Source organism: Anas acuta, chromosome 4, assembly GCF_963932015.1.
Source record: "Anas acuta chromosome 4, bAnaAcu1.1, whole genome shotgun sequence".
Taxonomy (NCBI): domain Eukaryota; kingdom Metazoa; phylum Chordata; class Aves; order Anseriformes; family Anatidae; genus Anas; species Anas acuta.
In genome coordinates, this window is record NC_088982.1 from 1,762,725 (window position 1) to 1,780,746 (window position 18,022).

General features: G+C 50.8%; 1 protein-coding gene across 2 annotated transcripts in view; it reads right to left on the reverse strand.

The window, feature by feature from the left end:
• Window positions 1-633: 633 nt before the first annotated feature.
• SFXN5 (sideroflexin 5) overlaps window positions 634-18,022 on the reverse strand; it is a 78,432-nt gene continuing 61,043 nt past the window's right edge. The window contains exons 13-14 of one of the 2 annotated variants that reach the window (XM_068679502.1): window positions 16,246-16,363; window positions 634-848 (exon numbers count right to left, since the gene is read on the reverse strand). In XM_068679502.1, the coding sequence (XP_068535603.1) occupies window positions 771-848; window positions 16,246-16,363 (196 nt within the window). In that variant the 3' untranslated portion in view covers window positions 634-770. The other variant, XM_068679503.1, reaches the window with a different exon arrangement.

Below are 18,022 nucleotides of genomic sequence, written 5' to 3' on the forward strand. Positions count from 1 at the left end.
TCAGAGAGCTGCACCCAGGTGGCTTGGATTGACTGCCTCACCTGCAGGGCGCCTGCACTAGGTGGGACAAACCCCATCCGTTACATCTGTGCCAAGAAAAGCAGGAATTAAGCACGTTTTTGCTGTGAAATCCCATCCCACGTTGGCTTTCCAGCCCCTCGACCCCTCATGGCACACCAAATCCCGCGGGTGCAGCAGGTGCCGGTGCTCACCAAGCTCCCCAGGGCTCAGCACCGGGGCTGCTTTCGTGCACCATCACCGGGGCAGGACGGCCACGAAATCGGTACAGGACACTTCTCAAACGCCCTATCAAGCACTCAAAATTCACGCACCCTCTGGGCTCTGCGGAGTTACTTCTGTGCAGCGTCAGTGCCGGGGTTTAATTCGCTTTGGGAACAGGATTTGCTCGGTGAAGCCTACTCTCGTGTGGTTAGGTACAGCCAGGTAAACGTCCCGGCAACTTCCCTCCATGCAGTGCTAAAAGGTCAGGGATTATTCCTTAGCTAGTTCTCTAAAAGTGTTTGAAGGCGATTGCTCGCTGCTGCTCCTGTGGCTAGGTTAAAACGATTTCAGTGTTAATCTTCCCGCGTGGGGTGAGGCGTCAGTTCTCCCCAGGTGTTAGTTCGCTCCCCGGTCTCCGGGAGGGGCAGCGCCTTCGTAGCGCTGAGCTCTAGGCTCGTCTCCTCGCTGTGTTTTTATCCCAGGTGTGATTTCGAGCTTCCCCCGGCCCTCCCCAGCTCTCCTGGGCCGGGAGGCCGAGCAGCTCCCACTTACAGCCCCTTGTTGTAGACCACGGTCTTGCTGGCGGTGGCCATCGCGATCTCCGGCTCCAGCCGGGCCGTCTCGATCTGCGGAAACAAAGAGGAGAGGTCAGAGCTGCTGTGCTGGGCAGGACCGTGTCCCCATTAGGAGGGGGTTTTATGGCCGCAGTCCGTCCCTCTGGAGTCACTCCGAGTTGTAAATGTGGGTGAAGGATGGAGAAAGAGAGAGCGCGCCACTACTTGGTGCGTCCTTTCTGCCTTTCCGCGCCCTTCAGGACACGAAGCCCTGTACTTTGAGCCTCCAAACACCCCTGGGTTGATGGAGAAGCATCACAAGAAGCGATGCCCACTCTTTGCCTCAATCCCAAAAAATTACAGAGCTCCTCGGGGGGATCCCCGTGCACCATTCCCCTTCTCCCAAGCGGATCCTTTGCGCCGTGCAGGAGCGGATCCAGCCCCGGCGCTGCGGTGGCCGGAGGGGACAGGGGACAGCAGATCCCAACCAGCTCTGTCCCAGGGGGGGGACACAGCAGCCAAACCCCGGCGTGGTGCCCCCGCACCCTTCCTCCTGACACCCACCACCGCTGCTCCCCCAGCAGGCACTCGCCTCGAGCATCCCAGACACCGCGCTCGGCGTCTCCGGGAAGCGCTCCGACAATTTAGAAACTGTTTTGTCCCTGCTCCTTTTTCTGTCTCCACCAAAGCACCAGCCCTCGCCTATTTTTTTTTTTTATGTTTTTTTTTTTAATTTTTTTTTTTTTCCTCCAGCCAGATCTGCACGAAGCTTTCCAGCACGCTGAGCTCTCGCCCAGCCACCGCGTCCCCGCCGGGGATTCGGGTGCTCCCCGCGCCCGAGCGGACCGGGGCCGGGCGCGGGACCAGACTTTTGGAAATCCTCGACGCCGCCTGGGTGCCGCCGCTGCCACAATGCTGAGGAGCCCACGTTAAAAATCGAGATGCTTTTGAAAATGTTTAACCTAGTTAGACAAATTAGCAAAAATTTGTGCAAAACAATTTAGGTATTTAAAATATTCAATGTTTTTAAAAACTGGAAAAACTGTTCTTAGCTTTCAGCTGCAAAAACCCAACAAAATATAACATCAAAGCAATCTTAACATGAGGTGCAACATAACCCTTCAGCAAAGCTGTTAAACAGCTACTGGAGCATCACGGGAAATAGCACTTCATTTATTCAAATGCACATATGTCAGGTTTTTGCACCATATGTCATTCCAAGCTATTTACAGTAATAATTAAATCTTAATCAACGTTTAACCTCTGTAAAATGTTTGAAGGGATCTAATCACCCTTCAGACTGCACTAATGAAGGAGAAATATATAAACATAAAAAGAAAATGATGCATAGATAGCACACCAGAAAGAACAGTAATTGCAAAATTGTATTTCTTTTAAATATAATCAGCAAATTATGTAAAGTAAGCCAACGAGTATTTTAAGTGAAGACATCTTGGGTGTCAGAGGTGTGATCAGCTAATTTTGTACTGCTATCCATAACAGATGTAGCATATTTTCTTTTAGTGCCATTATTAGCAACTTCACCATTTCTTTCTGTGCCGCACCACCAAGTGAAGCATTGTGCAAAGGTAGAGGGGAGGCGACTCCGCGCGCGCACCGGCGCCCGGGGATCCATTTGGAGGGAGGATTAGCTCCGGTCTGCCCGGCTCTGACGCAGCTTTTCTGCCCGTTGTTTTTCCTTTTCTTCCTCCAGATACGGAGGGAAAAGCTTCTAGACGTGGAGGCGGGGAGAGGAGCTGGAGAAACGACCCGGCGCCGCTCAACGCGCTTGGGTTGGGTTGACCCAACCCAACCCAACCCAACCCAAGTTGAGTCGGCAGGGCTTGGGGACGTGGTGCAGCTCGTAGAGAGATTTGGGGATGTCGAGGGGAGGAGAGAGGAGTTCAGGAGAGGCACCTCCGTGCTTGCAAGAGGCTGCGGCGAGGAGAGGAGGAGGGATGTTGCGTTCGGGCTCTCCCGGGACACAACTCAAAAAAGCGGCGAGCGCGGCTCCAGCTGAACAGCGGGAAGAGCATCGGAGAGGGAGGGAGCAAAGAACTGCAACCAAATGTTTGGGGAAGGCACGGTGGGAAGCTTCGAGCACAACTCAGACAAAACCCATCAAGGGTTTTTTTTTAAGAAGGAGCCAGGAGTCTCCTTCCTGTCTCGGTGGGAGGAGAGAGATGAGAGAAATGCTCGTAGGGCTTCTCGACTTTTTTCCTGGGGGTCTAGGAGGGGAACAGCCTCCTTCTAGAGCCCCTCCATCACGGCCAGGATCTGCACTGAGGGCCAGGTGGGATGGCCCTACAAGGGCAGGATCAAGGTGGGAGCTCAGGGACAGGTTGTGGGGTCAGGGCAGAGCGACAAGGGAATGGATGCCTGGTGGGAGAAGTCCACACGGTCGGGGACCCCTTTAAAGATGTCCTAAGGAGATAAAACCAGTTGTGGGCTTTGGGGTGAGTGTTACGGGGTGCACCCAAGCCCCTTGCTGAAGCCTGGGAAGATGAGAAATAAATTCACGGGAGGGTGACTGGTTGGACCGGAGCAAACCACAGATCCATTTTTGGTTGACTTTATTAAGGCAGATGTAAAGATAGGAAAACCCCGGAGCATCCCCACCAAGGAGGCAAGCACGGGAGGGCCGGACCCAGAGCAGCACTGACAAAGATGTTCAGAAGGGCGCTGGGAATTACCGAGTCCTCTCCTTGTGAAATTGAACACAGAAGAATGAGGAGAGGTGTTCAGGTGACAGATATTGAGGTTGACCTTGCATGTCCCGATAAATCCTTTAGATCCATCAGGATTTTCGAATGGGAACTGTAAATTCACCTGTTCTGGTGCAGCCTGCTGGTCCAGCTGCCCAACATCCTAGACCTGGACACGGCATCGTGCTGGAGGGTGCTGAAAACGGGCTGTTTTTGGGGAAAAAACGGGCTTTCGGGCTGATGGCTGCACGAACACCAGTGTTGACCGCTCCTATCCTGAGATACCAGCGTGGGAGATGCTATGATGAGAGAGCAGGAGAAGGGGAATTGCTGCATCCCCCGGGGGCTACTGAAAGCTTTGTATAGGAGCAAGGAGATCCTCGCTGGGGACATGGCCAAGGTGCAACCAGAAGAGTGGCACGGGAAGGGGCCGCTGCCAGCCGCGGAGCATCGCAGCGCCCGGGAGCTCCTCTAGCAGATAACCAAGAACAAAACCGGTGTCCCCTGACCCCCAGGCCCCTCCAAAAGACTGTTTATAAACCAGCATCACCCAGGTGGTGCAATGGTGTTTTGGCGGCACCCCTGACCTGGTGCAACCAGGGAACAAAGCCACCGGGAAGGGAATCGCCTCTCGCGGCGCCCGCCGCGCGCGATTCCTCTTCCCCCCGCCTTCCTCCCCGTCTCTGCCTTGCAGTGGGAGCCTCTCTCCTCTCATCAGCACAGACAAGGCTAATTGGGGTGATAAAGAACTGGCTCCGAGTGCTGGCGTGGGCTGGAGGAACAAATGGTGCGGTGGTCACAGCTGGTGCTGCGGAGACGGCGAGGGAGCGAGCGCGAGGCAGGGCTCCCGGCGCCCGAAGTTCCCTGGAGCCCATGCTGGATGCGAGGTGGGGGGCTGTGTGTGTTTTGCATTCGCTGCTGACACGGGTGTAACGTACATGCGCGGCCGGTGAGGCAGAAGCAGGCAGAAAGCAGATGCTTTTTGTTTGGGGTTGATACTCATTTCTATCCCAGCTCGGGAAAAGGTGTAGAAAGGAATGTGCTCCGCCGAGCGCAGGGAGAGAGATAGGTCTAGGCGCTCTGCCAGGGATCCTGCGACGATATGGAAGGCAGCTAGGGGAGACAGGAGCAGATGGATTTGGCATACAGCTCATCACTCAGCCAAAAAGAGGAGGGGAGGGGGGAGAGAAGGAGGAAGAAAGCAGCCAATTTGGGGAGGGGGAGGGTCATGCGGCCCGACGACGGATGCCGCACCGCGAGGAGGGGGAAGGGATGAGCAGCCTGGTCACCGCGTCTCCTGCTGCCTCCGTGGGGCTGCCGAGGAGCCCTGGAGGTGGGTTGGGGTCTCGGGGGGGCTCTGCAGACCCTGCTGGCCACCCTCTGTCCTCCAGCAAGCAGCAGGGCAGGGGCCGAGGTGATGCCAAGCGAGGGATGTTGTAAATGAAGGCACCGAGCGGCCGCTGCTTGGTGGTGCCGGGGCACCCGAGAGAGCCTGGGGCACAGCATCAGCTGTCTGAAGACATGGGGAAAATGTTGTGGGTTTCCTGGGGCAGGGGAGATGCTCCATGGCCACCAGACACCTCTGCTTGTGGCTCGGTGCAGCCACGGTGTGAAATCACCGAGCTCCTTCGTGGGACCTCATGGCAAGGCACCGCCGCCGCACGGCCACCTAGCCAAGAGGCAGAACCTCCTCGAGCTGCCTTAAAATGCTTCTGTGGGGTCAAAACCAGCCTGATTGGGATTTGGAGGTTTTGTTCCCACAGTAAAATTGTCCAAATATTCTTCTTTCAGATATTTTGGAGCTTCTTTTCTTCTTTTAATTGACAGCAGCTGAAGGAACGCTGCTAGGACCAAAATCACAAACCTCTGCTGGAACCTGTGCTCGGTTTTACAAGGCTTCCCAAAATTAAAAAAAAAAAACGTATAAAGAATAAGTTAAAGGCCGTAAGGTTTTCCTTAAAAAGAAACTCTTCCCAAAACTTCTTCCAGCTGTCAAACAATGAAGCACTCCATTGCTAAGGATAACGTTGAGGAAATCGGCACTTGCCAAGGAGCACCACTTGGAAACGCCACAGACCTACGGTCAACCCAAGGTGAGAGATTTGGGAAATGACCCATCTCACCCCAAAAACCACCACGGAAGATGTTTTTCAGAACTTTTCTAGGCCAGCTTCAAGGCCTCGGCACCCTGTTACAGCAGCCACCTGCTTTGCATTTGTCCAAACTCTCCCTTCCACCTTGGCATTTATGGATCCGCTGCTCCAAGGAGCTCTCCCCTGCCCGAAGTTTCGACCCCATTAAAGCCTTCAAAGATTATGAAGTAACCTCTTTGTTAAGTCCTTCTCCTTCACTTAAATTTACTGTTTGCAGCACTGATGCTAAAGCTCTTCCTGAGCACTTTAAAGCCTTCCTAGCTGGACACAGCGGCTGACTCGTGACTGATGTGCACAGCAATAAATAACTGTGTCAGTAACCCAGACTCATTTGCTGGCTAACTCACAATCCAGGGGAAAAAGGATTTTCAAGCAAAACATTTTTGTTAGCTTTTCCTTGAAATTAATAACACAAATCAAACGGAGTTAACTAGAAAACGTCCCTTCATTTTTTGTTTCCCTCGAGTCTTTTAGGCTCCCCTCTTTTACGGAAACATTCACAGCTTTGGGAAGAAAAAAAAAAATCATCTCTAGTCCAAATGTTTTCCTCAAAAGCACGGAAACAAGCTATGTGGCTCCCTTTGCACCCCTGATGCTGGCTGGGATACCAAGGAAATTGCAGCAGAGCTGGGACAGATGCAGCTGGGGTCAGCAGTTGGGTGCCCCATGGGGCTGTCCCCGGCCAAAATGTGTCTGGATCCGGCCCCACCTTGGTGCAGGAGCCAGGCTGTGGGTTTGGCACCATCCCCGTCCCCATCCCAGCTGAAAACTGACCCAGGGGTGGCAGGGCTGGGTCCCCAAAAGGCAAGGAGCGTGGAGACACCAAGCAGGGGAGACCCCACCAGAAGATGCTTTGGATGGAGAAGCCAACAAGGGCTGGGAGCCGAAATAGAGCAAGCCTCTGGTGCTCTGAACCCATCTATTTAGGAAAAAAGGTGAATTTTTGTGATGTATTCCTGTAACCATCCGCGTTAGCGTGAGCCTGCTGCTTCTGAAGAAGTCGGGCACAGCCTCCACCCAGGAATTGGAGTAGCCTGGGGCTGTAAAAACAAGTAAATGACTGCAAATAGGGCTCAGGGGCTGTAGCTACAACTAAAGCATTGTAAATATGGCTCAAACACTGCAAATAAAACTCAATAACTGTAAATACAGCTCAAGGACTGTAAGTACAACTCGGTTGCGCTCAGGGTTGAGCAGGTTTGGTCTCTGCCCACCGAAGTTTTCCTCCGTTGCTCGCCGGCTTTGTCAAAGCAAGGCAGCAGCAGCCAAAGCTGAACAAAGCAGACAAGCAGCTCCTCGGGAGCGCATTCGCTTTGCACCACCCTTGTCAGCGCCACGTAGGTGGATTCACACATGGGGCTGTGTAAAGTTAGGAACAATGAGGCGAGCCGTGCGACTCGCAAGGCTTATTTATTTATTTTTTTTTTGGGTACAAATCCGGAGCCCCTCGAGCTGCGCCTGGCGGGTGGGCACCGTCAGCTCCCCGCCAGGTACAGAGGCTGCACCCAGAGCCCTGTTTGGAGAGAGGAAAACTGGAATATTTGGCCGTGCTGGCTCTCGAGGGCTATCCATTTCGGAAAGCTTCTCTGTCAGGGATGCTGTGACCACCAGCAGCCAAATCCTGCAGCCTGGAGATGCTTTTTTCAGCCCCGACTGGAAAGGGTCGCACCGCGGCCACCCGCGTCCCCCTGCCACGACATCTGTTAGGTATAAAGTCTGTCAGCGCCGGTGCCGGTGCCACGAGCTCTTCACACTCTCTCACATCTGCTGACACCTCCGCACCGTCCCCTGAACACGTCACCGCTTTTAGCAGAGCACGAAACAGAGCCAAAGTGTCAGCGGCACCTCGGGTGCCATCAGGTTTCCGCGCGGCGCCGTGCGGGAATATTCCTCGTGCTCAACAGCTGCTTGGATGGAGAGGTGCAATTGCTTCTGAGACAGCTACAAGGCTCGGGATGTTACCTCCCTCGCCTTCGATGGGAAGAACTGACCCTGCCCCGAAGCAGAATGGGATGGTTTGTAGGATTTATGAGTCGGTTATGGGATAGCGCCTTTATCCCGGGGAGGGGGGAGTTTTTACCTTCAGCTCCGCGGATCTGCGAGCACGGAGTTGCAAATGAGTGTATCACAGCTCCTCGGAAGAAAACTAATATGCATCGCTTCTGCATTAAAAAACAACGCAGTAATCGGAAGGGAAGGAAGGAGAACATGGCATTTGGGGCATTTCAGTCCCCTGAATGACCCCACATCCAAATCTCTGCCAAACTGCGGGTTTTGGGCTTCTGGGGAAGGAGAGCGCTGCCTACGGCACCAGAAACCCCAAGTATTAAAACAAACAAGAAAAGGTTTTGAAACCATCAAGTTTTAAGTAGCAAGACCCCCAAAAAAAGTTCTTGCTGAGCCGGAGAGAGAAGCCAAGACAAAGGCACGACGCATCTTGCATACGGTGAAGAACCACACAAAAGGGCTTTGCAGGAGCTAGGACACCTCTTGTCCTTTCTGATGGAGATGAAGGTCTCCTCGTGTGTAGGGTAAATGCTCACCAGGTGAACTTTCTACGCCCAAAACTGCAGAATTTAGGGCTAGCTCAAGTCACGGTGCCTTGCCAGAACAGAAGGTCCTTCTAAAGAGATTTTGGGTTGTCTCCCCTCTTCTGGAAGAAACAAAACCCTGCTTTTGGGAGTGATAAAAGCAGCGAGTTTCCTTTTGGTGACACAGAGCAATTCGGTCCCTTCTCGTCACTGTCCCTGAGCACTTCTGCCACCATTTGCTGCTGCTCGGTGAGAGCATCGAGCCCTGCGATCCCCTAGGAATTAAGAAGGACCCCGATGGGAGCTGCAGGGTTTTGGGAGGGCCTTTCTGCTTTAGGGAAGCCGAGCAAGTTCCTGGGGACCCCAAGCCTTCGATGCATTTCCTCCCCTTGAAGGACCAAGAGCCTCGATGAGAAACAGGCTGTGGGACCCGAATGATTTAAAAAGCAATTACAGATAATTATATAGACGGGGGAAATGTGATTAATAGCTCGTTCTCTGCAGAAACCGAGCATGCTTACAGCAGGCAAGTCTGGACAACTGGCTGCCTTCCTTCGCTCGCATCCTTGATGTCTCACTCGGAGTGATCTGAGCTTTAGAGGAGCTAAAACAAGTGTCTGAGGGCACGTAGATAACGTTGAGAATGGGGATAAGGAAGGCAACAAGAAGGGAAGATCCAGGGATGAACCCACTCGGACCAAATACAGAAGCTGACCAAGAAAGGGAACAAATTTTTGGGGTGGGCTGGCAGAAAGAAAGGGAAGGTCTCAGCTTTCAGGCCGGGAGAAAACGAGCAAAACCAGAGCCCCGTGGGAGCTCAAAGGGTTTCACAAGGCAGGAGGGGAGCAGGGGGAGATCGGACTGGATGATTTTGTAGGATTTTCAGCCTCGTGCTTCTCGGGCTGCCACCAAGGGCAGGAATCCCGGGGAAGAGCTTCGCAGGAGCCGCTGTGTTTACAGTAGGTGCTGCTGAAAGGTGTCCCGAAGAAAGACAGCAATTAACAGGCCTGGAAGAAAAAAAAATGGCTTTTTTTCCACAAAGAGCCTTTTAAGTGTGTTTTTCGAGCCACTTGAAGGGTTAATGTTTAGCTGTTTATCCGGAGTTGTCGGATGTCAGCTCTTTCCTTTGACTCCTAATGGCTTATAGCCATCAGGAGGTGAAGACTCCTCAAAAGAGCTGGTGTCAGGAATGTTTTTTTTATGCCCACCAGCACCCACACACCTGCAGGAGCCTGTGCTTGCAGGACGGATAGTTTACATACTTGAACCTGTATCCCAGGGACAGAGATATAAACATGAAACCAGATCCCATCCCACCGTGCCGTTGAAGCCCCTGGGCAGTACAAAGGGGTCCTTTCTCCCACACCCACCTCCAGTGACCACAAAAAACAGCCCTGCTGGTCCAGGTCGTGGTTTTTAGGGCTGGCCCCTGACAGGTTTTGCAGCACCTTTAGCTCCAAACTTTGGCTGGGAAAACAAAAGGGCAGCTCCAGGAATCGCCCCCCCCCCCCGTCACAAATCAAAGCCCCTCGGACAAGGGGGAACAAAGCCAGCGGCTCGGGATCAATCAGAGCCCCGCTCATTCGTGACCTTCCCCAGGTGAGGGATGTCACCGAGCCTCATAATTACCCCGCGAGGTGCAAACCGAGGGGTTGTAAATGTTGTAAATCTCAGCGCTGAGACCTCTCCTACGGGCGTTCAAAGGGCTGCTGGAGCTGATGCGCCTGGAGACCGGATCCTTCCTCTTCCTGGGCTCTTCCCAAAAAAATAATAAAGAAAGCAGCATCAAACAGAAGAGATGGGGAGTTATAATGATGAGGATTTATCCCCAGCATCCCTTTTTCAGAGTCCCTGCCCGAGCAGGGCGCTGGATCCTGAGGTTTCTCCCGACCTCAGCCACCATCCTGTGAATTTGGGGCTTTTTGCTGGGAGTTGGGAGCAAGGGGGCAGGAAAAGGATGTTGTGGTCGTGGAGTCTGGGCTCCTCTGGGTTTGTTTGTTTGTAAAAGCACAGATGATGGCTCAGCAGCTCCGGCTAAAGCAGAAGCCCTGCTGCTGCTCTGAGTTGGGAATTTACACCATGAAGGTTGGGTCTGACCCTGCAAGCAAAAGGAAACACGGCAAAAGCTCCGGGCTTCTTCCTTTGTGGGTCACACCGAAATATTTCCAGCCATGCACAGACTTCTCCTTGCTCATGGTCTCCTGGGTAGCAACAATTAGAAGCAAACCTGAAGTTGTTGAGGGATCCTGCAGCACAGCAGAGGAGCTTCAGGGATGGTTTTGTTCCCCGTTGCTTTTACAGGAGAGGCGTCCTGCAGGTGCCAGGCTGGAGGTGGAAAGGGAAAGCCGAAGGGTACGGCCACGGGAGAAGCAGTGTGTGAAATCTGGCTCCTTGGGAAGGACACGCTGGGTCTGTAAACCCTGCCCGACAGCTGGGGTGGGTAAAGAAAACCTAAACATGACAAGGGCTAAGCTGGGAGCACTTCACCTTCTCTTGTGCTCGATGCTTTCAATGAGAGGGCTCGGGGGAGCAGAGAAGGGATGCAGACGTCAGAGAAGCAAATGGTAAAAGTGCTCCTGTTCCAAGCCAAGGGATATCGAAACTTTCCCAAAAACTGGCTGTTTAGCCTCAAGTTCACTTCTAGTGCTCACCCCATAAGGTGCAGCCTCAGGCCAGGGGCTGCTTTTTGGGCTCAGCAAATGGTCTCTGACCACGGGACACGCAGGGCTACAGCTGCACACACCAACAGGGAGCAGAGCCCAGCTTCCAGCCGTATGGCTGACCTCTTCCCCAAAAAAAGAGGGAGGATTTATTGCAGTCTGTAGGAACGATACCCCCAGCATCAGCTGGGAAGCCAAAACAGACCCAAGACAAGGCAGGCTGGCCACCACGGGTCACTATGTACCTTGTATACCTGTAAACCCTGCTGGGTTTATGAGCACAAACCTGCTTTCTGGCTCCTGTAGGCTCTTATTTCTTTGAAAAGACAAGCTAGCAACTTGCAATGGGCACCGACGGGCTCCAACAACCACCTCCACGTGTATACCTCACCGGGAAAATGAAGCTGCTCACGCCTGTGCCTCTGGGTCCTTCACTGGAATAGCCAGAGCACGGAGAGCAACCTCCGAGGAACTTCTGAACGTTTCGGAAGGCGACCATGGAGCATCATCCGCGTGGCAAATGGAACCGAAGCCGCAGGGTACAGCTCGAATCCTCTGCAGTCGTTGGCAGACACACACAGAGCCGAGCTCCTCGCCTCCTGCCAGTCCTTAAGGACCTCACGGCTTCTTCTCCAAGATCGACCTCCTTCTTTCCAAGAGCATCCTCCACCCGAGGTAGGTTTTGGCCAGCAGCACGCCCAACCTGCAGGACCCTCAGGGAACGGTTCCTCAGACCCCAAAAGCAAAGAAACCCCCCAGAACTTCTCACTCCTCAAAGATTTTATTATTTTTTTTTTTTCCCCCGTGGCAGCTGGCAAATCCTTTCCTTTGCTTCTCGTCCAAGTTGGACAAAATTACTGCAGAGAATCCCTCCGGCTCCCCTCCCCCTGCGCGATGCAATCCCAAGGGAGAAATGGTTTCATGGGGACCCCCTGCTGTCTTGCATCTGATTTCCCTCCTAAGTATGGTATAGGGAAGCGTCTCGAGGGCTATGGCTGTGACCTCCATACAGCTCTTTTGTCAAGTGCCATTTCATTAAAAAATCAGCCTTTTAACTGTGGACACATTTCAACCTCACCAAATCTGCTAATTATTGACAGTTGGTGAAGAGGAGATTTCACTTGTTCCTCCTGTTAAACTGCATCTAATTAGTAATTACTGGTTCACTGTCATCTTTACTGCAATAATCCCACTGCACATTGGCTCATTAACCTTTTGCTTTTCTAAAGCAGCCTGCCAACAAGATGAAGGCTAAAACAGATTGGAAAACAATAGCTCAGCCTTGGATTTTAGGCTGTTTATTCCCCTTGTCCTGGAGATCCAAAAGGAAGATTATTTTGAAGAAAAGGCTTTCAGCTGCAATCAGCCTAATTCCAGAAGATGGCTTGTTGAGCCCCAACCAGCCATCAAAGCCCTTTAAACTTAACCTCTGCTGAGGGCACGTGCATTAAATATGTGTACAACCCTTCCTAGTGGAAGGGTTTCTCAGCTCTTGCCTCGTCTCCATTTCTCACCTGGCTTTATCCTTCTTTTAGCAGCGTGACCCAACACGTGGACCACGCTTTAAGGCAAGCTCCTGGGGGTCTGCAGCCCTCTGGAAGCTCAAGAGCATCCTCTCGGGGGCTGAGAAAGGAAATGATCCGGGTGAGCAGAGCCCAAAGGGAAGCAAATCGGTGGAGCAACCCCATGGTTATTTCTTTTGCTGCTACACTGAATTTCATTTGCACAAGTCCCATTTTCAGTTTGGAACTGTCACAGCTGTTTCTATTGGCAGTGCATAGCTGAGTAGGAGTTGTCAGTGGGGATGCTGGAGGATAGGCGGCTAGAAAAGAGATTCCCCGGGGGGCATGGGAGGCAGTTTGAGGTTGTGGGCTAAATGCATTAACTACACGTTTCTCCCAAACTTAACAGAAGTGAATTATTTAATGCATATTGATGTATTTGGCTACTGGAGTTAACACTATGCTGGGATGAAAAGTGTAGCTCTCGGTGTCTGAAGTGTGCTCTAGCTCAAGGACCTGTCTTTATGGTTCACACTCAGGTTTTATTTTTACAAGGTGATCTCAAAAAAACCATAACACCTAGAAAAAAAAAAGCTCTAATTCTGGAGCACCATGGCAGGCAGCACAGGGGATTCCATCTGTACAAACTGAAGGAAGATTTGAGGTCTTGGTTAGACCTGAAAGTAAGCCTGGATGCATTATTTTTCCCAGGGCGTGAAGGCTGCTCAGCTCCACAATTTTCATTTAGCTGATGCTGATGTTTCTGCATGCAAGCAGAGCTGAATTTTGATTCCTCTTATGCTACTTTAAAGCAGGATGAAGCGAAGCAGCTACATCTGGGGTACTTGGAAGCAGAACCTGACCTGGTTGAGACCAGATATTTAACTGGGGCATCAGTGCCAAGGCATCACATAACCAGAACAGGACCAGGTTGGTCCAAGGTTGCTCCCCAGATACAAGTGGCAGCAAACCCACAGGGGCTGCTGCTCCAGAAGAAGGTATTTGGCAAGAGAGGGAAGGGGCATTTAGCTGACACATGATAAAATGGCTGCATTGATATGGGACACTTATTAAATATATCACACGGCTTCAGTTCTGCTTGAAAACTAACTCTTAAGTTTGAAACATGCCCAAAAGCCCCTTTTGCAGAGAGGATCAAAAGCTCCCATGCTAAAACAAGAGCTCAATAACACATCAGCTTCTGTGTTTGCTCTCTGACTAAAGAAAAAGGACTGTGAATGTGTGATTAAGGGCAGAATTTGGCTCATTTACAATTCCTGTAAGGGTTGCTGCTCAGACCATAATCATATTTTTGGAACAGAACACGCCTATTACATCTCGTCGTTAATAATTTACTCCCTGGGTAGAGCTCATTACAACAGCATCATCTCTGCTGTGTTATGCTCCTGGCTGCTTCACCTGCTGCAGTTATAGGGGAAAGCAAACACACACACACACACGTACACACGTCTACACCTACAGAGAGAGAGAGGTCAGTGTTCAAAGACTTAACTTCGTTACCTGGTGAACTGATGGACCATTAACGAGTAGCCAAGAAGCCACACATTCTGAGAAATCCTCTCTGCAAGGAAGCTCGGATTTCATTTCCAAGACTGTGAATAAATGACCCTTGAAAGATTGTTTCAGGTAAATCTCTTGCTCACCTGAGCATCCCCAAAGCTGCTGACCACTGAGGGCATCTCAATGAGACTGATGAATGGGAGGAACGCCCTCAAACACTCAATTTATAATGAATGAAGAGCCAACTGGGAGGCTGATTTGGATAAACTGGGCTGCTTCGGATAAACCTGACTCCTTGGTGTCAAGAGGTCCGAGGTCCAGCTGTGCGAGTGGAGCTCACGCCAGCTGAGCAAAGACGAGCCCCCAGTGGGTGATGAGCCTCACCACCAGCTGTAGTGGTGTCTCTTCGCTGACACGATGCGTGGGCAGGGAGCACGTCATTCTGTTTGATCTACTAATCAGCGCTGATTCATGTTTACACTGCGGATAACATTTCATCTGCTTTTAGAAGGTCATTCTCAAGCGATGCTGTATGGTTTGCAGTATTGACTGATGCCTGCAATTTGTATATCCTCTGAAGGAAGAGAGACCTTAATTTTTCTTGTGGGCTAGAATTCATTCAGCTGTTAGCATCAACACAATTTTTCAAGCTGCAATATCAGATACGACACGTTATAGAGGATCTGTCACCCACAAAGTTCAGACTATAATAGAAAAGGTGGAAAGACCTTGAGAGCTTCATTATTAGATAAGGAAACTACGACAATGAATATTTTTAGAGCTCAACGACCTCTGAATGCCTCGGATACAGGTCCCAAAACTTTCATTCCCACTGACCTTAGCTGGCACTTACTATTTGAAAGAATCGGGTGTTAAATGGTGCTTACAAAAATACTGAAAATGTATTAAGAATACATTTCGAAAGAGTATTGGAGGGTCAGATTCCTGTCTGTGTTGAAAGAAAGGTTTGGTTTGGCCAATACTATGAAACATGCGTCATCAGTGTATGCTTTCTCCCTTCTCAATGACTGCTGATAAAGGTTAGAGATGACACAAAGACTGAGGAAGTGGTAAATAAGCAAGAGCCCAAGATCCAGAGGCCTCTAGCTCACATGGCCATCTGTGCAAAGGAAGTCAACGTGTGTTGTACTGTGGTCAATAACGGAGCTGCCTCTGGAAGCAATGAATGGATGGGACATCATTTTGGGGGAACGGTGTCAATGCTGCTTTTTGGGTCAAAGACACATTCCTCAAACAGGTGCTAGGCCTGGAAATACGTCTCAATATTTCATAACCAAAACCTCTGAGCACAACTTGGGACCTTGGCAAATAACTGATGGACGAGGAGCCGTGGTTGAGGTCATGCCAAAACGACCAATGTGCTCTGTGGATGTGTGAACCCAAGCAGAAGCAGGCAAATCACATTGCTCCTGTAACTGGAACTTAATGCAATTCCTTACTGGAATACCACGTCTGGTTCTCGTGGAAATGCTCCAAATAGGATGTTGACTAATTAGAAAAAGTTTAAGAAAGAGCCACACGAATCATTAAAGCAGCAGAAAACATGTCTTTTAGCAAGAGACTCCAAGATTCAGACACACTGTTTCTAACACGGAAAATTAAAGGACAGTTTTATCTCAGTCTGTAAACAGCTAGAAGAACAACAGAAAATTGGTAACGTTTTTCAGTCTTGCAGACAAGTGTACAACAAGATTCCCTGGCTAGAAGTTGTGGATAAACCCATCCAGACAAAAAAAAAGGGAAATAACTAGTAGAGATTGTGATAGAGACTGTGATCCCAGATTAAGCATTCTACATGAAACAAAAAGAACTTTAGGAAAGTCCTTTGCTTGGTTTGACAGAGGTTTTACCCCTTTGTAAGTGACCCTATCAGTAAATCTACAATTTTATAATCTGCAAATCTACAAGCTCAAAACACCGAAGAGTCAAAATTAGTGACTCACAAAAAAATACACCTTCACAATTTGCTCAACCGATTTAGGTACAAGTGATTTCATTTCATTCGCCCTTCTGCCCGTTCCCTTGGCGTAGTTTTCCTCTGATGGCTCCCCTTTCAAAACTCCCATCCTACCTTCTCCTCTTGCATTTTCCTGCCCACGAGATGCAGTACCCATCCAGGGAAGTGCTTTGGATTTTTTCCCCTGAAAACCACCCAGGCTCAGAGTAAATATTACTCCAAAATGCCAAGAAAATTAGCCTCATACACTCCCCAAAATGCTCCAGCCTGCTTGCCCCACTGCTCCCTGGTGCTTTGATCGCTTTGCAGTCCAAACATCTCCCTACAGGAGAAGCAGATCACCGTGGAGGGGTACAACAGATGGAAAGGAGGAGCACACATTGTACCCCTTTGTCTGCAGGGACCAGACAGGTACTGACCTCGGACATCTGCGGGAAGAGGCTGATGGCCAAGGGGAGGGCCAGGCCGAAGGCCGCGAGGCACACAAGGCTTTGCACGGGGAGAATCATCCGGGGACGGGACCTCAGGAGGGACGTCCTGCAAAGGAAAAGCTCTGTTAGACCATTTCATGGACCAGACCCACCAGCTGCCCCCACAACTGGTGCAGGTTCCTCCTCATGGGTCGTCCCAGCTGAGGAGAAGACCTTCACCCATAAAGACCCCGAGTCCTGCACCGAGCTTCTGCCCCTGCTGGGGTTACACAGCCACTTAAATTCTTACTTTCCCATATTAAATAGGACCAATTCCCCGTTTCAAACCACATCACACGTGAGTCAACTGCACACGGGGTGATCCGGCCACACACAGGTGCTGCTTGCTTCAAGGAAAGCAGAAGGAAATCAGAAGGAAATCAGGCTCCTGAGAGACATGGGGAACTTTGTCAGCTTCAGACAAAAAGGCTTCGTTAATGGGGTAATGGAGTAGCAAACTTGATAACGCCTTAATCTGTTCAACATGAAACTTTTGAGGGGGTGATAAGGATGCTTTAACACCAGCTGTCCCCAGGGGATGTGTCTGAGCTCAAACCTTGTTAACAGCAAACTCGTGAAGCTACCCGCAAGGTCAGGTTCTGATAATGACCCATTAAGTGACCCTTCCGAGGCAATTAACACCTAATGACAGCATCTTGCTAACAGAAGATGGCATTTTAAGTATATTCCAGGACACGGGACCGCAGACAGCTTCCAAACGTTAGGGGGTAAAACGTAATTATTGAGGGGTTTGGTCGGAAGCTCTCTGCACCAAAATGACACCCGTCATTAACTTTTTTTCTACCAATCCATGGAAATGGAAATAAGACAAGTAAATGGTGAGTTCTGCTTGAGTATTCAGTGGATATTAAGAATGGAGAGGGGCAGCCAGATCTGCCACTGGGTCATCAGCTATGGCCTTAGTCCCTTGGTGCCAGTGTCCCTCCATCCTCTGACCACCCCTGAGGATGCTGATGCCTCAGGGCCACCAAATGTGGGCAGAAATCTGCTAGTTAACGCCCTTCCACTGGGATGAGAAGACAAAACCAAAGCGAACAGCCCTTCCCACATCAGGACATGCTGCTAGGCTGGGATCCGAGCTGTCTGGCACACACACACACAAACATTACCTTGCAGGTGCATCTCGCTGTGCAGCCTGTGCCTGCAGCCCATGCAGGATAGCAGATTCCTGCAGGCATGCACCTGACGAATTCTAACGGAGCAGCTGATGTGTGGGAACTTGTTACCCTGCCGTAGGTTGTCTGTGTGTGTCTGAACACTCAGACTCCGTGCCCTTTGCTAGCAACGCTTGCTGAAAGCTGTCTTCGTCGTAAAAGGGCTTGGGGAAAAATGGGGAAGGAAAACAAGATCTGATGGAACTCCTCCAATGTCTCAACTGCTCCCTAATAAGCTAATGAGACAATCAATCCTATTGATTTGTGAAAGCCAGGCTTCTCTTCTCCAGTACTTGGCTTTGAATAGAGCATGATCTAAACCAAAAGCCTCCTGCTGAAGTCCACAAGTGTTTGTGTGAGCCGGGGAGGTACCCGCTCCTTACCTTGCTCCATGCTCTACCTGCATTCACCAGCTCTGTAAATGAGACGTTTTGGGAATTGGCAGCAATAAGTTGTGATAACGAGTCCCTGAGACGCAGACGGACAACTGCTGGACACGATTTGTTCTTCTGCTAAAGCTGCCGTGATCCAAGAGAGAAAATCCTAAAACC